General features: G+C 36.7%; 1 protein-coding gene across 1 annotated transcript; it reads right to left on the bottom strand.

Moving 5' to 3' along the window:
* Window positions 1-691: 691 nt before the first annotated feature.
* cd81a (CD81 molecule a) lies at window positions 692-22770 on the bottom strand. The gene is made up of 8 exons (XM_043244218.1): window positions 22573-22770; window positions 15603-15717; window positions 4757-4854; window positions 3969-4043; window positions 3755-3868; window positions 3536-3634; window positions 3374-3457; window positions 692-3269 (listed from the first exon to the last, which is right to left on the bottom strand). The coding sequence occupies exons 1-8, from the start codon at window positions 22636-22638 to the stop codon at window positions 3207-3209; spliced, it is 714 nt and encodes a 237-aa protein (XP_043100153.1). The 5' UTR covers window positions 22639-22770; the 3' UTR covers window positions 692-3206.
* Window positions 22771-23628: the final 858 nt, after the last annotated feature.

The raw sequence follows: 23628 nt of genomic DNA on the forward strand, positions 1-23628 counted from the left end.
AGATTTTCAGTTGAATTGGTTTAAATGTGATTATTTTCAGTGTATATTTAAACGATTAGAAGATCACTGACTCATACAGTAAAGAATGTATTATTTTGTCTGATTGCTTTATCCACTCACTCCTGGACATGAATTGCCAAAATCTTTTGTTGCGAACAAAGGGAGTTCAGAAGACACACCCAATGCAGCGGTCTAGCAACTCACCAGAGCGCTCACTGTATCCCCCTACATTCAAACCGACTAAACATTTCATAGCTTTACACCTTTGGTGTCTATATTTAGAAGTCATTTTATAAAGACACACAAATAATAGTAAAAATGCTACAAAAGTTCAGGGGGGTTTTAGCGATTGGATTTGCGACTGAAAAAACAAGAATGTGCTGATGCATAAAACATGATGAAAATAGATTCTGACTGGAAAAACCCATTCTTTAAAAAGAGTCTGACAAATATAGGCAGTATCTGATGACTACAACATTCTAGCTAGTTTTCTGTCTTTTCTTGGCGTCAGTTGTTCCATAAATAGTCTACAGTAGTTCATAACATACATGGAACATTTCCATTGGTTAAAATGTTCTTTAAAGAAAACCCAAAAGGTTCTTCTGTTGCATCACTAAAACAACTTTTCTTCAATCATGTTGAGTTCCACCAACAAGAGAATAACGTAGACAAAAGAACAAACCGAGAGATGTTATTTGTAAAATACATTTAATTCCTAAATACTGGGGCAACAAAACCAGACCAAAATCTATAATTGGTGCGTCAGGGTAAAGACAGCTTGAGTTACAGTTTGTCAATTTGGGTATCAGATATGAGTATGAGATCCTTTCGACATTATAATTTGCTCATGTTCAAATATGCTGATGCGTTACAACTTCAACAGTTCATTTCATAAACAACTGTTTCTCCTTCGTAATATTTAATAGTTAGAAGATCATGCTCGACTTGTCAGGACCCCCCAAAATTCTCACATGCTTCAAACGAAACCATTTTTGACAAGTACCAGAAAAAAAAGCTATCACAATCAAAGGCATACATTGTCTTTACATGGTAATTAGTATACTATATAGCTGTACATATTACAAGACACTTTCTAAGCATATCAGCATAGGCATTATGTGTTAACAAGACAGGGTTGTATAATGCATTTGGTAAATCACAAATCTGATGGTATTTATGCATCAGGGATAAGGGGCGCTTCGTATTAGTGCGGTTTAGAAGAAGAAGTGTGCGACAGACATGTACGCAAGCATAGTAAGGGTGTAGTCGTCGGTTTTCAAAGTGAATACTGCTGGAGCGCCACCTAGTGAAAGTGACAAAATATTACAGCAACTATATCTGCGATAGAGGTGGCAGTGAAGAGTCAAGAGCTCGTCAATCCTGTAAACCAACCAAGCCTGTCCTTCCAAACTCACTGTCAACAGATATCACAAATGAACATACAATCACAAACTTGGATTTTCCAGTCGAGTGATATCATAACACAGACAGTTCCTTTAGGAATCGATCTGGATTTGCTATCTAAGTGATTAAGGGATCGGGTGTTTCATTAATAAGGCTAGTAGGTATGTATGAATCCTCTCTATGGCTTTGATCACTGTGAAGAGAGCCAGAACATCAGTGACTAGGGCAGTGAATCTAGATTTGGGCCCTACTTGTATGACCTCCATCCAGAAAAATACATTGCGGTGTATTAAGAGAGCATTAAGAGGTTGTAGATCGTAGCGGGCATGAGAAGCTCTAGGTTTACAGCTTTCCACAGCAAGAGTGCAGATTCAGGATCAGCTCTCTATGTGATCTCACACTTAAACACGATGATCATAGATCAGTGCCTTTTCTGCCATTACGCAAACATCCCAGGTTCAATATAATTCACAAGTTAAACTCAACCGATAGCATTTGTGACGCAATGTTGCTAAAAACTAATTTCGACTCTCTAATAAAATGCACACATACACACAAAACAATACTACGGGGAGGCAATTCAAACGAGAGCAAACGATGCAACTGTTTAAAAGCGAAACGTGTCATTTTGTACGCGCGCTTACATTAACGCACCAATTAAAACGTAAATATTTTTTGAACTGTGAAGGCAATCCAATCATTTTAAGTTCTAAACTTACGCCAAAAAAATTGTGAAGTTGTAAAGAAAAAGTTAACGGAATGGACCTCATTGCATTCATTGTAACCCATATCGTTGCAGTTTTTTTTAAAGAATCGAAATGTTGCAAACAACATCATGCCACAAGACCGACATTAACCCGTTGAGCCACAGAACCCGGTATATAGTAAGCTTTAAACCGACCCGAGCTTGAACTTGAATAATTTTAAACCGGAAGTATACTTTCCTTGTCCGAACTCCACTCCGATCCTGTGTCCCAATGTGCATACAATCCACCCTATCTGCCTTAAAAAAGTATTGAAAATTACTAATATCGCATAAAATGTAGGATGAATAGTATACACATTTGGACAACAGGCCATGTCACGCAAGTCCGCTGATATCAGTGCATCTGTCTGCGTGAAGCCTAGAAAACGAAGGTTCACTACGTAGCGCGCGGTCCTGTGAAGTGTATTTCGAATGCGCTAGAAGGAGGGGGACGCGGAAGATGAAGTGAACATGCGTCTTTAACCTTATTAATCTTTTTTACTCTCACTTCCAATAAGCACTCTATTCTGACTCGCGCTCTCATCTAGCTAACACTGTTTATTTAGTGGTTTCTCAGGAAGAAACATGAACGTACAAACAGCAGTCTCAGAGTGAAAGGTGGACAGGAGTGTTCAATACGAGATTCATGCTTAAGAGCCATACAGGGCTGCAAATATATACAGTTTATACATGTACATAAGTAAAGAATGGCATTAACCGATAGCAATAGCAGTACTTCCAAAGTTAACACAAAAAAAAACTACAAGCAAATAAATGTATCGATTCTTCATGTGATAATGTACTGTGTTTTTGTAAGCCTGCTGCTATAGCTACAGATCACAGCTAGTCTTTTCCAACTATAGCGTAAACAATAGCGGACTAGTTGTTGGCGGTTCCACTGCAACATTTGAACGAAAAAATTCTGAGACTTTAGGAACTGGACAGGGTGACTACATTAGGAAACAATGGTAGATACAAAACAAAATAGGAGATGGTAAATATAAAAAAAAACATTTTTTTGGCTGATGTTTTAAAGGTAATATCTTGCCCTTTTGTTTCAGTAAACAGGGCTGTTCCTGATGCCACAGCAAAGCACCATGCTGAAGATCATCTCAAAGATCTAGAAAAAGAGAGTGAAATAAGGCAAACATGTGATGCAAGCGACATCAAACTAGTGAAATATAACATGCAGGCCCTTATACAAACACACTCGAACCTACTCACCATGATAACGGCAACAACCAAGGCGGCGCTGCCAATCAAATAGATCTTCTTAGAGAAAAGCTCTGCAATCTGGGTGTGACAGTTCTGAAAAATGGAGAAAGAGGTTATTGTCGTGCTTATGTGGGCCGACTTGGATGAAAATTCTTCAATATGTTGATTTACCGAGGGAATGCTTAATATGTCCGAACTTTTTTTAGGACAGGTCTCTGTAAGCCACGTTTGAGCACTTGAAAGAAATGTTCCTTTGCCGCAGCAGTTAAGCTGAAAATCAGAGACGAAAGCGATTAGTGTCTTTACAACACCCGGATTATCATTTGGTTTAAGAGAAGTTTGTGTTAGCTGGATTTATCGTGTGATCCTCAGGACATCAGGACTACTTACAGTCTCGTGAAAGACCTTCAAGACAGCAACAGCAGCCTGCCTTTTGTCACTATCTACTATCGAAACGCCACTGTCATGCACAGAGTCATAGAAAGAGATCAGCTCTTTGGAGATCTGAAAAAAAGAGGCAAAGAGGCTTAATTACAAATATGTAACCAGATGTGTGTGTGTGTCAGCTTGACACTGTGTATGCATGTTTGTCAGAAAACCTCACCTTGTCTTTGTGCATGAATCCCCAGATTCCAGCAGCAACCTCACAGGCAAACAGAATTACCAGGCAGGCAAAGAACTGAGCGAGAGAAAGAAAAGGGATGTGAACTGTGTGGACAGGAGCCAGTCACTGAACTCAACAAAGTGGATTAACACTTTAGAGATACATTTGAATGTTATGCTTTTGATATATATCTATGTTACTTATAGATATTCACTAAAAGTGACTGCATCAGTTTACACTTGAAGCATACAAGGGGCATACAAGTAACAATTACTCTTACATGCACTAAAGTTAGACCTTAAATGTAAAGCTCTCACATATTACACTATTTTTTAAGATGTTTCATATTAAAAGGTTAACTTATGTACCTTAATTTGCAGTGCACACCAATAAGTATGAGTCGCAATACAAGTAACAAAGACATAGCATTAGCAATCTTTAATAAACTACGCATCCTTTCAAATTCGGTGCTTTTTAAAATGATTATTTATATATATATTCACTTTAAAGAAGCTAATTAGCACTACACATTTGAACGGGGGTATAAAAAGGTAATTATGACACAAAATAAATTTAGAACAAGTTCAAATAAGCGTAACAAGTTCAGTGAATACATTTGCCTAAAAAAATTTAAATAAACTCAATTGACCAAAAAAAGCCATACAAGCTGTTTCCTTCCTTTTTTATAAGGGAAGGATTTACAGTCAGTCAATAGAATGTACTTCCGAATATTGTTTGGCATCATGTGATTTGAAGAATTTGCTGAGAGGCCAGGATTTGTTACTCACTGTTCCGAGAAGACACTGGGATTCCTGTATGGCTCCATAGCAACCAAGGAATCCAACAAACATCATCACAGCACCAACAGCAATCAAGATGTAGACACCTACAAGAAGAGCATGACGTGTGTCATCATGAAAAAGACTCCAAAACCCCTCAGTGACTGAGTGGGTCGTAAATGATACCGAACGACCACCGACTTGACTAAATGCTTTTTATATACAGGGCGTGCGGTACTTTATTGTGACCAGCAGGTGTCCCTGTGTGCTCAGTTTGAAGGGCGGTAAGTTTGTTTTAGACAGAAGGAAAACTGCAGAACATTTGGAAGTCATGAGGGGCCAAAATTAACTTCTTGTTTCCATTCCCTCATTCACATAAAAAAGCCTCAAGTTAACAGCAAATCAGGATTCTTATGTAACATGACGTGCACTGGTAGAAGGAAAAAAAGAAAATAAAAGCTGTTTTTTCTTAGAGAAAGAAAGAAAGAAAGACCCTTTTTCCCCAGTGTTTACATGGCTTAGGCTGAATGATAACTGCTGTATCCATGGCAACTCAGCAGGCCTTTAGGTGCAGCAGCAGTGTTTGCACGGATGTTCAAATGGCAGCGAACAGCGAGATGGGCAGAGAGAAACAGGATAGAAAACTATCTTAAGAAACACACACACACACTGAAATCACTGTGACTCAGCACGCGCAGTGAGCGAGCATGAATTATTCCGCAACAGTATCTTTCACTGTGGCAATACCTGTACACTGTTGCACGTTAGCTTCTGTATTTTTGTAATTTATTTTTGTGCAGTTGTTTTATATTAAATGTTTCTTGTTGTTCTTTTGTTTATTAACATCATCAGCTGTATTATTTATTTTCTCCAGCAAAATATTATAAATGAATATAAATGTGCTGAATTGTTTAATTCGCTGTTTAATTAACAGATTGATTCTACGTTCTCAGTCACTCAGCTGAGGAGCAAACGGATGTAAGATGCAAACATTTTCGCCTCTAAACGACCTGTTGATTTTGTTCCTTGTTACTTATCAAAAATCCAAAGTTTTAGGTTAACATTTTGGTTAACCCTTTCTTTATTTTTGTGTTAAACATCAGTCATGAATTATATTTACATTTCAACAAGCTATATTTGTGCCAGGAATTATATATATATTTGCTATATTTGCTTCTATGCTTGATTGATTTCCCCTCTAAGATACGTTCGAATATCGAATAAAGTTGCTTGTTCCTGTTTCGCATGAACTTTAAGGGAACAAGTGAATTTCAGCAGAAAACGCTCTCTCTTTAGAAGCAGCCGCACTGAAATGGCTGTGACTCAACACGCTGAATATGAGTGAGCATGAATCATCTACTCACTGCATCTTTAGCCGTTGTCACACCAGTTCACTCTTGAACATTAGCTTCTGTTTTTCAGCTTTTTAACTTCTGTATTATTTGTCAATTTGCCATTGTCTTTTTTCAGTTTAACATCATTAGGTTTGAGATGTTTTCTCTTCTCCAGAGATAAATAAATAAATAATAAATCCAATTTGGAGAACTACTCTGAAAGCTGTTTTGTCAGGTTTAATCATTTCACTGTTTGAATCAATTCCCTGATTATCCTGCCAGTCACTCAGATACTGGACGACCCAGAATCAAAATCTGCAGTGTCTAACCACTGCACTGTTCATATCTGCATACTGTACTTATAAAAAAAAGCATAATTGGTTTAATTTAATTTAATTTCTTGCACTGCAAACCCTTGTTTCTTGGTTTTGAATTCAGTTGATCTTGTCCTTCCAGCCCTCTTTCTCATGCTCTAACCCAGGGCACTTCAACTTACAAACTAAATCTTCAGAGCATAATTTAATTTCGTTTTTTAAAACATCTAAATGCCCTGCTGTCATTTAGCGTCTGTGCCCATTCTCTTGCAAGAGAATTTAAAAAAAAAATCAATGCAATGTGGGGTGATGCGGGAGACTGACCGAGCCCTGGGTCCATTTACTTAATTGCGGTGGGTAAGGGGCTAAAGGAACCGCCACCAGGCCATTTCTCAGTGTGACAGGCCTGAATGGAGCACTACGATGTGACTAGAATACTGAACAGCTGCATAATACACAGCAGCTCTCCCTCTGTCACACCATCACACTTCTTCTTTAAGTAAACCACTTTCGTTTCGCTTCTACTATTAACTAGCTGTGCAGGGATGGTAAGTTTGAGGTGAGTTTTGTGCGGTCTAAAAATAACCGATGTGAACAGGTAGAAGAATGTGAGGATATTTCTATGGCCAGGTGCTTCCTGTAGGGAATGAGCGTCTTGTGACACTGAAGAGAACCCCATCTCTCTGTACCGGCCCCTTGGATCGAGGCACTGACTCCACTGTCTGCTTCTGTACATGTGAGTCTCGCATTTAAAAATATAATGGTAAAAAATATAATTGTAAAATGGTATTTAAAAATCATGTGTAAGTGCGAACCATGTTGCAAATGCAGCTGCTATTTTCGTTAATTTAAAGAGCAGACATCTGGCTCCTGGCCAATGAAAGACAAGGAGAAAGCAAAAGAGAGAGAGAGAGAGAGAGAGAGAGAGAGAGAGAGAGAGAGAGAGAGAGAGAGAGAGAGAGAGAGAGAGAGAGAGAGAGAGAGAGAGAGAGAGAGAGAGAGAGAGAGAGAGAGAGAGAGAGAGAGAGAGAGAGAGAGAGAGAGAGAGAGAGAGAGAGAGAGAGAGAGAGAGAGAGAGAGAGATAGCTGGGCGAGTCACATGAAGAAAGTAACAATGGAAAAAAGGACATTAGCCAAAAACAACAACAACAACAACAGGAAAATAAGATGGAGAAGAACGGGAAAGGAGGACTGAAAAAAAGAGCACAAGAAGAACGAGACAAAGGTGGTAAGAAAAGGAAGTGCACAGGGTAAAAGTTCGGACAGGGGCAAAAATTTCAGCAGAAATCTACGCAATCATAAATTTTGTGTGCGACAGTGGAAAATTTCCCAATGCAGATTTTGCAATGGATTTAAGTTGTTCACATGAATTAATCGCGTTGACTTCATTCATCACGACACTACTGACAATAGACAACCAAACGTTTTCACCTGCAAAAACTTTCCGTGCAGATCGAATGATCAGAAAGCTGCTTGGTTTCAAACTGATTTCAGTGTTAACCATGTGTCACACACAAATTCAATTTTGCTCATGAGACCACACCTTAAGGGTGAAAAGGAATAGGAAAGTCAGTGCAGACGCTGCAAACTTTAAGCATAAACAGATGATGGCAGAGTTCAGAGTTGAACCACAATGGAAGTAACGGTGAGAGGAAAATCTGCATTGAGAGAGAGAGAGAGAGAGAGAGAGAGGGAGAGAGAAAGGGAGGGAGGTTGGGTGGCATGTTCTCAGACAGCAGGCGGAGCTGTAGATGGAGGAGGGGTGCTCGGATGTGTGAGCAGATTTTTCCTCTTGTTATTTTTTTCTCTAGAGACTGTTTTCTGTAACGTATGTCCTTTGAACACACAATAACATCTTTGCTTTTGAAAGTCCAAACATGCACATTTGATTTATTGTGTCTACATACAGAAGTGTGGTAACCTGCAACTCTTACTTTAAAAAAGCTGTTTAAAAACCTGATCTAACCATTACATTTAGTTTTGTAGGTGTGACCGAATATATTCAGGACGTATAATGTGTGTATATATATATATATATATATATATATATATATATACACACAAAAAAAGTTAAATAATGTACATTTTTTATTATTATAAATTTTTTTTTTTTCTATTCTATTTTATTTATTTATTCATTTTTTTATTAAAACAATTTAACTACATGAAGGATATTTTAGGTTAACATTTATATTTTTAGTGGAATAAATCTGCATGTTGGCGCTCTTTAAGTTGTATGTTATTCTAGAAGTACATTTGTTGGTCCTCTAAGTATAATTACTTCCTTTTCCTGTTTTCCTCATAAATCTTGCCTTTTTTCACCCTGATAACGCTGCCAGCTCCTTTCTCTAACTCTCAATCATCACCATTCACTCCGTCTCACAAAGATTTGATATCATCAGGTCCTTTGTGTTCCCGCTCTCACATCTTTAATTCCGCTCAAGATTCACTCACTCTTTATCTTGGTTTACAAATCTTTCTTTAACACACTAACTGTCTGTATGTGATGCCGTGATATCTCCTACATCACAAGAAGGGAGTTGGAAAAGACTGAATTAATACTCTGCTTTCACAAAAGTAAAGACAAACTTTGTTTAAACACGCCAGGAAGTAACAGCCCAAACTGGATTCTTAAGATATGCCATTCAAATGTGAAGAAACGAGACAAATTGAAGGCCGGAAACCTTGAAAAACACAAAAGGCCAGATCACAATACTTCGAGTTCACTTCCTAAGGAAATGTAATGTTTGCTCAGCTAAAACACTCAATTTGACCTTAGGAATACAGCAAAAAAAACATAACAATAATTCATACTAACTCATACTAAGAAAAGTACACAAATGCATTTCCGTAGCTGTCGCTTAAGTAAGAACACACCGAACATAATTGCATTAGTTTTGCATTCCAAGGAAGTTTAACTGTTTGAAAAAGTAATGCATTATTTGTTTCTTTTAAATCAAAGTTAACTAATATTTTTACACTGTACAATATAGCACTATTAACAATAATATTGAATATTATTACTATCACTAGGAGTAACAGGATGGACAACCTGCAGAATAAATCCACATCAGTTCTGTGGTACAAATAATTAGAAGACAAAGAGCTTCAATGTTAATGCTGAGTGCTGATGTGTTTTCAAAGGGATTGTGATCATAGGAACAGGAAGCCATTTGTGCTAATTGAATATAAATGAATTCCAAGTATTGACCAAAAAAATTGCTAAGTGTCTCATGAGGCCTGCTGACACGGGTATGCTATCAGATGAAGTTTACTCTAAATGTAATAATTCAACAAATAATTCTACTACTTTCAGTGTCATGTATTTGAGTTTTTATTTTTCAGATTGACACTGGTGATCCTCACGGGATGTTTTTATTGGATTGCCATTAAGTTTGCCAAGTGTCTAATATTGGTCCGAAAATACATTATCTCTTCAGCCACAATCGGCTTTTTGCTTACTGGGTGGAGCTGGTTACTTAAAAGAGGCACCAATAAGACATGCATCCACTATGCTTTCATATCTAAAAGGAAAATGTTTATGTTTTTCCCACACATTAGTTTAGCGGTGAGTGGTAGTTTAAATATTATACCCCAGTGAATGCTTTGGATTGCATGCCATAGAATATGCATAATTTCCAGTTAAGGTTTTAAATAAATATCATTATTTTAATTTATTATAAAAATGTTTAAATTAAGAAAATAAGGTTTTAGAATGCTTTTGAAAGAAGTTTAGCCAAGTCTGCATTTATTTGTTTACAAACGCTGTAAAATTAGTAATGTTGTAAAATACTACAAAAATTAAATCAAGCAAAAAAAATATATATATTTTAGTGTATTGAATTCCTAGTGACAGCAAAACTTGGTCTTCAGAATATTTTTGTTTTATTTGATGCTCAAGGACCATTTTTTTCATGTTTGAAATAAATTCTGCTTAATAGTTTTGTGAAAACTGTGATATATATATATATATATATAAATGATCGCTTCACTTCTGCTTAAGTTATCACTGTGAAACAGGCCTCAGAAAAGAGCCCTATGATTAGTTAGCAAATAGTTGTAGCCAAAGAGCCAATAGGGCTAGAAGAAGCACTAATGTCGTATTTGTTTGAGTCCTGAATCTAGTCTGATCCAAACTATAGTGTTTAAGTACAGCAGCACTCACTCATCTAATTTAGTTGCTATGGATACATCCCTCCACTGCCATTATAGAATAATTGAGTCACCCGGCCAGCTCCATTCCCCTCACACTGCAGCAGCATGCGTTTTCAAGGAAAGGCTGACCTGACCACACCACAATGAAGCTTACTTATGCAGTGGCTGATGGGAATCGCTCAAGAAAGAAAATGTTTATAGAATAAAGACAACAATGAGTTTTTGAATATTTTTAGTCACAGAGTTTGTGTTCACCTGACATTGTTTTTTTTTTAATAACATAATGTATTAATGAGTAGCAAATATCGCAACACTGCTTTATGGAAATGAAGTGAAGTGATTTTACTATTCAATATTTATGAGTGCCTGTTCTTTAATCGCAATGAGAGAAAGTGATGACATTAAAGAGACAAGCGTAATTCTATTCAGAGCAAACAGCTTCCCCACCTGGAGCTGGCCACCGCTCTTTCTCTGATGGACTTGAGCTCTAGTTGTGTTCTCTCACATTACACTCCATAAAGAGCAAAGCAGGGTGTGTGCTGCTGGCTGCAGGCCATTTCCTCACATTAAAATGTTGAGAGCTGTAATGTTTCATCTGCAGCTCCTTACATGGCATCTTTGCACTTTGCAGACAGACAATAGATCACAGTATACTTGTTGTGCTTCAACCTGAGTTCTGAATCGCTTTCTGTCATCCATCACTTGCATTGCATCAATTTCACTATTCTGCCAAGTGCTGCTTCTCTGGTTTTGCTGTCAGATCTGCTTCCTTACAGGAATAAGCAGCTGTATTTTTGGGTTTCTGACAGTTATTCTTTATTGGGTTGCCATGTGTTAGGATGCCACGTCTTGCCTGCTTGCCCCCCTGAAAACTTCTGCACCCATGGTGCCTGTGCCCTCAGCTGTTCCCAGACATCACACAGCCCACCCACTGGGCTTTTATAATAGCGGTGTCCCACTGAAGCACTGGACCTTGGTGGTCAATGGTTAAGGTCCAGATATAATATTGGTAAAGTTCTTTTTTGTTTTTCGCTTAGTGGTAAAAGCTTAGTTTTCGCTTAGTCTTTATCACGATAATTTCAGGTATGTATTGCAATAACGATACCAAAGATTTATAATATATATATATATATATATATATATATATATATATATATATATATATATATATATATATATATATATATTTACAAGTTTATAATGTAAACACAGATTCTGTAATTTATTTATACTCACAAACCATTTTGGACATTTGAGACCCCCTTTTTGAATCACGACTGTATTTTTTTTTTGTACAAATCAATGCAGGCTTACTGAGAATTCTTTGAAAACATTGAAAAATCTTACAGATCCCAATTTGAACATAGTGTGACTGTTATAGTAAATGTATTAATTATTATGATTGTCATACTTTTATTTTATTTTAAAAATGCTTGAATAGACCACATCATAGAGGGCTATATGCAACTTGTGTGTGTCTAGTAGAAAACATAACTGTGTGCAGTTTATTTGAGGCCATTTCGTGAATTCAGTCATCAACCAGCAACAGCCATCATTCCCATTGGAGAAATGAGATGCAGTGCTAAACAATCTCTTGCTCTCAGTCCTTCAAATGATTGTAGCGTCTTCCTCTGATGCTTTTACACTGCTGACATTTTGCTGCAATAGTGTGCGCCTATATTTGATCATATCGCGTTGTTCGGCAGAATTTTTTTCTGGTCTCCTCGCTTAACAAACTGCTTCTCAGCCTCACGTCCGCCTTCCTCAATGCTTGTTTTCACTTCGCACGTCGCGCACGAAAGTACGTCATCAACTAGACTTTTCATTATTATCACGAGGAGACAAATTTGTATCGTAAGGAAAATTTTCAAGAGTATATCGCAAACGACAAGATATCGCCCATCCCTAGTTTGAAATACCAGAACGTTTAGGGACCAATGGTAGTTCATAAAATGACACTTTAAACAAGTACTGATCAAAATAACTTCATATTAGTTCTACTTAAAAAAAAAGAAAGAAAGAAAAAACCTGAAAAAAAATTCATACAATTCAATGTTTTCCATATTATATGTATCACTTACAGCCAATATTCTAAATAAAAGTAAAAAAAATCCTAATTATTATTATATTTTCATGAAATGTTGATAACATAAAGGTTAATAAATGTTGATAAATGTTGTACTGCTTAATATTTTTAACTTCTTGATACTTTATGAGATTGTTTGGTGAATAGAAAGTAGTCAACGAATTAAAAAAAACAAACCAAAAAAGCTTTTGTAGCATTATTAATGTTCATATCACCTTAATATAACTATTTGGTTTGATAAAGTATATATTTGGAACTATATGTATTTTGACACTCATAATTAAGGGCTCAAGCTCTCAGGCTCTAACTGCCATGGACTTATACATGAAAGGTGGAGACAGGGTGTTAAAGGGATGTCTGACTAATTGTATCTGGTGTGAATTAAGCAGCCATTTATACATGCTTACTCTTGCATCGTGAATGGCGGGATTAGAGGAACATGCTCCTCCCAAACTTTTATTTAAAACTCCTATAAACTACAATTAGGCTGTGGTTAATAGCTGTTGAGTTTCAAATGATATGAAACACAAATATTTTGTTTCAAGCAGCCCACTGAGGGGTGTTAGCAGTACTGTGTAAACTATATTCAATTATACACGCAAGACGGACACACACAGTCACATCTGTAACCAGCCCTAAATGTTCAGGAAATACTTTACATGACTCACTGTGAATTTCACATTTTCCAAACACTAAGCAGGGCCACGAGCATTAAACTCCTCCTTTTAGTACACAGAGCTGCAAAAATATCTCCCACTGAGCAAAACAGAGATAATATTCTGCATTCCAGAAGAAAGAAATTGTATGTTGAGTATGTTTATATGTTTGGTGGGTGTAGGGGACTGGGAGAGGGGCACAGAGAAGGAAAACATACAGTGAAAAACCCTGTGTAATTGTGGTTCTTAAATGAGATTTTCCTGTTTCCATTAGTTATATGCTCATTAACAAACATGTTGAAAATACTAGGTTTCACTTTTGGATCGGTGTATGCCACGTGTTTTCCATACAGCAGGCAAAGTGATCTAGCTGAAAAACACTGGCAAGTACCTTAAAGACCAATGGATAAGAGAGGAAAAAAGAAAGAGAACACTGTTTTCACAAAAGCGACTTTTTTTTTTTTTTTAAGTCTGAGAAAGCGGACACCTGTCCTTAAACAAATTATAGTTTCTATGTGTCACAAGACAAAATACACAGCTAAGCTGAAAACTAATGAGAAAGATTTTTTAAAGAGGTATACTGCAACAAAACTATGTCAACAGAACAACAATATTTATTATATTAACTTTAAAATATTAGAGTATTTTTTTTTATTCTGTTAATCATGAATGTAGCATTCAAAGGGCATTAAAAATCTAGGAACATATGTGAATTAGATGAAATAAAAAAGATGAAATGATTAGATAAATAAAAAAATTAATAAACAATTTCTTTAAATTGTTTTTGTTGACACTTCAGGTGTAGATGGGAGATTTCTCTTTCAGCAAACATAGGTCTTATTATAGCTTTGACATGAACTGGAGAATTGTTTGCCCACTTGTTAACCTCTGTGCCTTAACAGACACAAGGTCTTCCTGAATAAACAAAACGCTTTTAACGGCCGCCATCAGAAACAGCCCACTGGCGAGTCCTTGACACTAACCTCTAACCTCGCAAATGTCCAGGTGATCCATCTAATCAGTTTTCCATGGATATCAACTGATCCGAAATATGTATTTAGAAATTCACTTGTCATCAATCAATGGGAAAAAACTGAACCATCTGTACTGTTGTGGAAAGGATTGCAGGAAACAAAACAGATGCAAAACCATCAGCTAGTACTAATGGGAGCATTTACGTGACTTCCCTTATGGGTGAAATACATTTGAGTGTATGACACTGCTTGGTTTACTAAATCTAAATATAGATATAAATATACAGTATAATATAAATATATATATAAATATAAAATATAAACATATAGAGTAAATATTCATTTGAGCAATTTTTATAATTAGATTTACTTTAAAACACTATAAATGCCACTTTAAAACAAAGGAAATAAAAATACTCAATGGCACACTACCGTGTTTATTCAACGAAAACATTGGAACTAGTGATGCAAAAAAAACAACAACCCCCCAAAAACTAAAAATATATTTTTAGTATGTAAATTTACTAGGCACTGAAAAATTAAACCAGTGATAAGGTGCGTTTCCATTGCAGACTTAGGCAAAACTTATGCAATACTTAAATAAATAAACTATTGTGAAACCATTATGTTAACGTAAGGAGACGTAAGCATCTTTAGCAAAGAATCACAGAGAGACACTTTTACATTATAAATAAGTGTTTGCAAAGAAAGCCCTCTTCTACAGTACTTGACTGCATGGCCATGTGTGAGGTGTTTCGTGGAGGTTAGATACAGTTCATTACAGAATGATCCTAAAATTATATATATGTTCCTATTGCAATTTTGCACTATATTCCTTTGTTAAATTCTCCAAAACGACCGAATGCGAGTGTACAAACTTTACTGAAATAACAGACATGTTTCCACAATGTGTATTTAAAATTTGCTATTTCAATTTGCGCAATTTGAAGGGTACTTAAAATGCAGCTATTGTACAGTTCTTCAGCAATGAGCAGTCTCTTAATATTTTAGCTTCACAAATAATACTTATTACTATTTGCATTCTAAGTTAAGTGTGTTTAGACGTCAGCACAGCCGACTTGGTTACCTTATCCATGTTAGGTACACGAAATGTGAGATGTTGACAGATAAATGAATTAGAACTGCTTATAAAACAGAGGAAAAACTGAGAACATTCAGATAATAATCTATTATTATTATCTAATTCAGATAATCCTGTGTAAAGAAATGCATTCAAATTATTCATAAGAGACTGTGTCAAACCAGTCGTAGGATTTCAGACTGGGTTGAGAAACGAGGATAATAATAATGGCAAATTGAGAAACTGCTATCTTACTGATGTAGAAAGTGCTGGGTGGTTCTGCGCCTTCATAATTCAGTTCCAGAAGACTGCTTGTTTTATTGTCATGACGAAGCCAGAGAGAAACCCCCAAGATGACACAACCGGCCAGCTATAAAAAGCACAGAGAAAGAAAAAAAAAAACTTTAACACATTTATTCAAACCGTTATTAATGACACAAACAAAACCATCAAGTGTTTTGCGAACTCAAGACCTATATGTGTTGTCTTTGGGCATTCACATATTTAAAACACAACTTTCTTCTTCATCTCGACTCTTAAAAGGGGTGAGTGGAAGCATTTTGTAAGTCTCCTTGGGTCTATCTCTTGAAGTCTGCTTATTTTCCATTCAACAAAGAGAAAGGAGACATTCTGTGAGGCGGGGGGGAGGGAAAGATCTTGTTACAGACCCCATCTAGAGGCCCACAGTGCCGAGGGTTAAGAATATCAAAACATCACTGTATGCTACAGCAGTATGGTTGAGCCCACTTTCTTTTCACATGGCTCACAGTGATGAGCATTCAGTTGAGTGAGGCTCATAAACACATGGCATATTCACGAGAGAGGGTGCTCACGGACTCTCGTGGCTAGGGGAGGGGAGACAGAAAAAGGGGTTGGGGGAAGCAAAGAGGGCGTAGACAGCTGAGAAGACCATTTAAAGTAGCGCTACAATGTGTGGTATTGTATGCACGAGCGGATAAGAAGCGGGAAAGTTTGGGAGGGGGAGGGACGGCTGTGTGACAAGCAGCGGAGGTTTATTTGGCTTTGTTTATATGGCTATATTTACAGTGAAATCACTGTCAAATCAGACAAGAGTTGGGTCCTCTGAGAGCAGCTGGATCTCGTCAGGAATGCGAAGGCAGAGTGGAGGAATGCAGCACGTACATAAAATGCACTAGAGACCGCCAAGAACATGGTGGGTGCCGTCAGAAGCAAACAGATCTGGCTATGCCGTGCGGTGGAGAGTACCGGGAACGTGATACAGAGCTAAGGCCATTAGCAGGAATGCTGGGATGGGCAGATAGCTTCACTCTGGCTGTGAAAACAATATACTCGTACTTCCTTCCTTTTCATTCTCTCGTTCTGTAACCACTTTTAATCACCAGCACCAGTCTTACGGTACATCTGTGAACAGCTGCATCGCCACAGCTATTCACCTCAGGTCAAACCAAAAGGGTTTTGTTGGTGCAGTTCTTACACATCTCGCCCCCAATAAAGGATCGTGGGGAGAGCACTTTCTGTTTTTTTCCCATGGTTACTGGTCTATCACACCTGTTGATGTAATACAAAAAAACCCCGACAGCCTCTACAAAAAAAAAAAGAAAAACATCAACACAAGATTTTGGACATTTATAACAACTGTTATCAGTAACTAAAACTATTAAAATTGTTTTTGTCAATTAAAATTACACTGAAATAAACTACCTGGTCTCATGGCATAAATGTATCTTGGTGCACGTTTTAGTGAGACACATAATACATACCGAGAAGTACATATCACTGCAGTTTTCGAAAGAAATGAGCACTAGAGGTGGAAATGAGATTACTTGAAGAATATCATGGCATGACTTCAAAACAATATTAATATCCTGGTATATCTGAAAGCTGATACTTTTGAACATTATCATCACACATATCCAGCTTCATATCTATGGGTTTTCATAGACAGTAGGTTTGTTTGGTAGCTCACAGAGTATGGAGACATACTTGAGAGGTGAGGAGCTCCGGTTCAAACCCTGTGTAACTACAGTTCAAATCTGCGTAAAAGGAGTTGACATTGGACGGCTTCATCAACAAGTGCATCTTTTAACACTATTGGGTACATTTAGTGTTGGATTTGGTGTAGGGCATGTTTCCAACATGATAGAACATTTACTTAGCAACAGTCGCTGGATATTTCTGAACTGCTGCAATACATACCTATTCTATTAAGCCTGTGTTTTAGAGCCACTCAGTGGACATTTCTCTTTGACACTGTGGTAAAATGTGCAGTAAGGCACGTGAAAACAAAAAGTGCAGAGGTACATATTTTTATGAGACCAGGTTGAAATAGTACAAAAAGTTAAACTTGAAAGCTAAAGTGCTAAAATGACTAAAAATAAAGCTGAAATAAATACATACGAAGGAAACCCCAAGAAAATAAATATAGAAATAAACCAAAATATTTAATATTTATTTTTTTGTTGTTGTACTCTTATATAAAATTTTGAATTAAAAAAATATATTTAGATTTTTATTTTCATTTATTTTTATAAGAGTACAACAACTAAAAATATTATTTCATGTCATCTGTTTTATTTACCCAAACTTCTGCATTAGCGATAGTGTGAGGCTGTTTATACGTCAACAATTTCTGAATAAGGAACTTTCTCTTTCTGTCTAACCACAGTGGAAAGAAACGTTTTCCACAGAGGGTAGAAGTGTGAGAGAAAGAACTCCTTCCATTTCTTTTTCTGTCTTTCTCACTCTCTCCAAAGGCCAGATAGGCCCATTCCAGAGCTCCGGCAGCCTGCTGCTTAGCAACTGAGTAAACAGAGGGCCAGCCAAAGGGAGAGGTTTTGAAATGATGGTTCATGGAGAAGCTCTGTCACTTTAAGCAGCTCGTCCTCGGTGGATTCCACATTACATTCACTCATAATGAGTTTGGAAACATCTGAGTAGACTGAAGAGATTCCCCTAAACACAAGAGTTTCCAGTTGACCAGAGGTGTCAGGGGGAGCTATAACCAGAATAAACTGCAATTCTTGTGGGGCAATCTGGGGGCATACTCCCTCCTCACTTTCCATACTTTAACTGAATTTATGTAGGAAAAAGCAGGAAATGTCATTTATTTCGTAGAGCAAAACACAAAGACTAATTTAATAATAATCTATTTGTCATACAGGACATTTGGCCATATAACAAGCTATTACAGGCAATAATGTGGCTATCCATGCTAGAATGCTTTTAAATAAAAGCTGAGTATGCTCATAAAAACTTTTACTGATTGAATTACAACTTTTTTTTTGTCATTTTATTGTAAATTTTTAAAAACATCAAATGGCCTATTTACACAGAAAGCATGCACATTGGCTACTCAATCATCGCAGAACTATCGATAAATGCTTGGTGATACAAACAGGTTAAATTTGTTGTATGAAGCAAGCTAATGAACAGCTTCTCAAATGGGAAAAGAAATATTGGTGGGATTCTATTGGGAAATAGCTGGATTGTTTGCTTGAGTGACAGGTTGTTTGAAAGGAATGATTAGAAGAGCAGCAGTCCAAAATATCAATACTGATTTTATGGTGACTTTAATACTTTGGGACAAACATTTTTCTTTTTTGTATAATTCAACTACTTAATTAAGAACTCATATAGACCACATACATAACAAATCATATAATTACACAAAATCAAATGCATTCAACTACTGTTTATCCCAGTATTTGTCATTAAAGCAGAATCCAGAGTGTGATTGACAACACAACTATCAAGTGACTAACTCAAGACAAATGCAAATGAACAGAGTAATCGGCATTCAAGCTTACATTTACGTTCATGCTTTGAGAAGATATTTAAATGAAATGATTTTTAATGAGAATCAAACCAATGACTTGGTGTTGGTCTAGAGTTTTAACTACAAACTGACATGATCATCATTACCACAAAAACGTTCTAGCGAACCATGGGGTTTTACTGATTTAAACTTAATTAAAACCAGTACCAGATGTACCACGTGTTTTCAGGGAACACAGAACAAAATACTTTTTTTTTTTTAAACTAATCACATAAACATATTCCCTCTGGTTTCTATGCTCTAAATATTTGCAGCCTGGTCAATAGTGTTTTTTATTTTATTTTATTTAACCCAAGTGTTTTACTGCATTTCTGCAGCACAGAAAGTCAATATTTTGAGAATTACCTTCCTGATAGGGAAGGAAGTGTGACCCTGAGGAAAAGAATAATAGAGGATAGTCACAAGGTTGTGCACATACACAAATATAATCATTCTATCTCATAATAGCCTATGTAGGTGTAATGAGTAGGCAATTATTACAGAAAAACATGTACTTCTTCAAATGCATGAGGATGATTGGTGCGATTTGCATTAACTCTATTACCAGAAACAGCAAGTCGATGTAAAGTATATTTACTTTGAATAATTACAATACACAGACAAAAAGACCACGTTAATAAACCACACATATAGTTTAAATACCGTTTTGCATAACAAAACTAGGGATGCAACAATACCCCAAAATGTAATACTATCTTAGAACATAGACAGCTTAATTTTAATGAATAATAACAAATGAAAAATATAATATAAAAATATCAAAATCTATGACAAAATACGATTAATGGCAGCAAAATCACGAGTGTTCAATAAAAACATTTTTATTTACAATGTGTTTGTAATTTATTTACTTTGTGTTTATGTAAAATAAATGAAGGAAAAACAAGTAAATACATGTATGTATAAATATATGCTATACAAAAAGAAAATTAAAATACAATAAATTAAATTTAAATTTAAATACAATTTATGTATGTATGAAGTAATGAAGGTCGCAACAATATGTTAATGAAGACAAACAAGAAAGACTATTAATAATCTGTGGATTGGTCTCAATTTACCAATGCCTGATCCTGGGAAAATTACCGTATAGGAGTCCATACTGATTGATGCATCCCTAAACAAAACTGAAATTATGTGCCATAAAAAACAAGAGTTCCTCCAATCAGCATAAGCTTGAGTGAGTGGTAATAGATTTATTAAAAAACTACTTATAGTTTAGTCTATTTCTACGTTAACCTACTCATTACCGGAAGCCAGCTATAAATTATTTTTCACTGTTATGAGTGGGTTGCTAGAGTAAAACCTGTACTGGCCAATGGCATGGATGCAGTATCTATAAAAATGCTTGATATTTCTTGCAACATGACGAAATGAGCATCCACACACACACACACACACACACACACATTCTCCTTATCTCTCACACACAGTTATCAGCCTGTGTAAGGGTATTAAAATCAGAGCCCCCTTCTCATACTTCTCCTTTCTGTTGCCAGCAGTCTGGTGCTGCTTCTATTTTTGACCCATGACCCAGTGTGAGTTGGTTGTAGAATGCATGGCATGTCAAAGCATGAGACTCAGAAGTAGACGGCCTAGACCTTCTGTCAAACCCCCGTACCCATCCTCCATTAACCACAATGTACTGTTAAACTCATCCTATGGGCTTGGCAACGGACTCTTAGATCTAACACCTTCTTTATAGGTATTTTCCCCCCACCATCTCTATGGGTCAGTTCTCAAAGCGAAATTCCTCAAGGTAAAAAAGCCACCACGCTGTTTTGCCGTGTTCACTCACACGTGAGGGGTCTCGCCACCTGTTGGGCCTGTAAAGAAATCAGCATGGGTGTTAAACCCATTAGCCAGCGGGAAAATATTCCTCTACTTTCCGGTGAAGTCGGTTTCATGTTTCGCCACACGGTTCTTACCGGCTTTAAGATTTAGTTTCTCGATGTGTCTGAAGGCTCATTCACAACAAGAACGATAAGCAGAAAGATACAGTATAAATACCAAACATTGCTTATTCTAACACACATACTGTTGATATGCTGTCCACTACTTCAGATGGATTTCTGTCAATGTTTTCATCATTCATCGGCTGGAAGAAGTAGTTTGTAGAGTGATTCAAACAATATCGATCCTCTGTGTTATCGTTATAGCTGTGGTTTTGATTAATATGAGCGTGAGCTGCAGTTATGTTGTCTGCTGCTTCTAATGCTGAAGCTCTTTAGTATGAAGTGGATTCTAATTGGCTGCCAATGTTTTTATCATTCTTCAGCTGACAAAAAAACCCCGAAAAAACATTATCATAGTGATTCCAGTAATATCGTTTGACTGTGTAATTACTGTTATAGCTGTGGAGTGAGCTTCGCTATTCTCACAGAATTAAAATTATTATTAAAACTTTGTTACATAGTTATCGTGCTTGGTGTGAAAGAGCCTAAACGCTGTAACTATTTTGTTCATGACGCCACTTTCTGGGAATAAAATGAGCATAGGTTTAGTTTCAGGCACATATCATTCTTTAATACCCTCTAACGTAGTTATACAATGCCCTTCTTATTGGTTTCATTTAGATACCTAACCTTGCCAAAAGACTAACCTGTGAAAAACGAGGCCCGGTTTCAAGTCGACACTAACACTTTCCTATACACTTCACACTCAATTACGATTTATGTTTACCTAAAAGAAATTAGTCAAAAAAAAAAAAAACACTTTGAGAAGAAAGAACGGTCAACATGACTATTATGACTATGTCATGATGAACTAAGCCTCTCAAAAGGGTCTGGCTGGGTGGAAGATTTTACCGCCGTTCACTTTTCCAGGTTCTTTTCTAAACTAAGTTAGCTCGAGTGGGAGGACCAGACCACGCCAGTTTTATTACTGCGCTATTTTATTGCTTCATTGTGTCGCCGAGCGTTAAAAGCTAAACTTTTAGTTAAAAGCGGTGTAGTAAAAATAAAAATAAGACAAAAAGAAAGCGTTAAGCGTTAATAAGCATTAGTCTTTGTGGGGAGTTTTGGCTGTGATGAAATCTTGTTGCTGGACTCCTCGCCCCTTGTCCGTTATTTTCGCCGCGAGGTCGGAAAAAGCTTTATAATAGTTTACCGTGAGCTGTTTCGGTCATTTTATCTGAGCGTTTACACAATAGATATGTATATTCTACATATAGCATCTGTAAGGTTATTTCAAACAAATTCATGCGCCGTTAATTAACGTTAGACACAGCGAGAAGTTGGCCGACAGCTTCATCTTCCTTGCCGTGATCAAAATTAACTGCGCAGTTTAAATTCCTATTCATAAAAACGGCTTAAACCTCGCTGGATAAACAATCCTCTTAATACAAAACCCAATGGCGGTTTCTCAGGCCAGACACAGGACCGCTGCACAAAATGAATGGCCACTTACCCAGAAGATGAAATTGAAGAAGAAGAGCATGTATTTGATGCATTTCGTGCAGCCTTCCACGCCCATGGTGTCGGTTTCTGGAGGATGTTTTTTTTTACAGCCGGTTATCAAAGAAGTGTCTCGATGAAGCAGCCGTTAATGCAGTGCTCGCGCTGACTGAACTCCAATTTCCGAGTGAGTTGCTGCTTGGATTCAGACGACGTAAAAAACGGGCAACACCCAGTTTCCTCCCCCTTAGAGAGTCCCTCCCGAAACACGGCCGAATGACAGCGTATATAATCAAATATAATCATTAAGCAGAGTACCTACTCGTTCAGAAATATATTAGCTGCCTAATTCACACAAAAACCTTTACAATTCGTCACGTTTTGATCTGTCTCATTATGTAAGTTACGATACAGTTTGAAATAGCGCTTTCTGACGCCTGCTTTAAAATCGTTCAAAATAACTATACCGATGTCCTTTGCTGCGGGTGGGATTTAAATACAAACAATAGAAAGGGTATAAATTGCACTTAGCATAATAGCCATGTTTACAGGGTACTTGCCTTTTATTCTTGTAAAATGAGTGTATGTCTCCACCTTGTGGCCTGAGAAGGAAACGGCTTTAAACTGAGAGAGCTGTGCGACTGCATCGCAATCATTTTCGCATGCAAAATAAACATAACATTTTAATTTTCTCACGTGAAATATTGGAAATGAAATATAATAAACACTGCTTTATTATCCATAAAGTTTATGCAATTAATTTTTTAGTGTCCACATTTTAAATTATTTGTCATAAACTTACAAATACAAAATGCCGCAGATAGTCGCACACATTTTCAGCAATGAGCACAATGCTATACGTATGTAAAGGAAAATTCTGTGGAGGCTATTTGCATGTAAATTTAAAAATGCTAAGCTAATTAATAAATTAATACATTTATTTTGTCATCGTCATGAAATTCAGTAAAGGTGCAAGTCCTGCCTGTTAGACCACTTTCTGGCGCTAGATGTCACTAATATTCTACATTACAGCATCGATTAACATAGTGACCAGTAGAAAGGTTATATC

This window comes from Puntigrus tetrazona, chromosome 7 (assembly GCF_018831695.1).
Source record: "Puntigrus tetrazona isolate hp1 chromosome 7, ASM1883169v1, whole genome shotgun sequence".
NCBI lineage: Eukaryota > Metazoa > Chordata > Actinopteri > Cypriniformes > Cyprinidae > Puntigrus > Puntigrus tetrazona.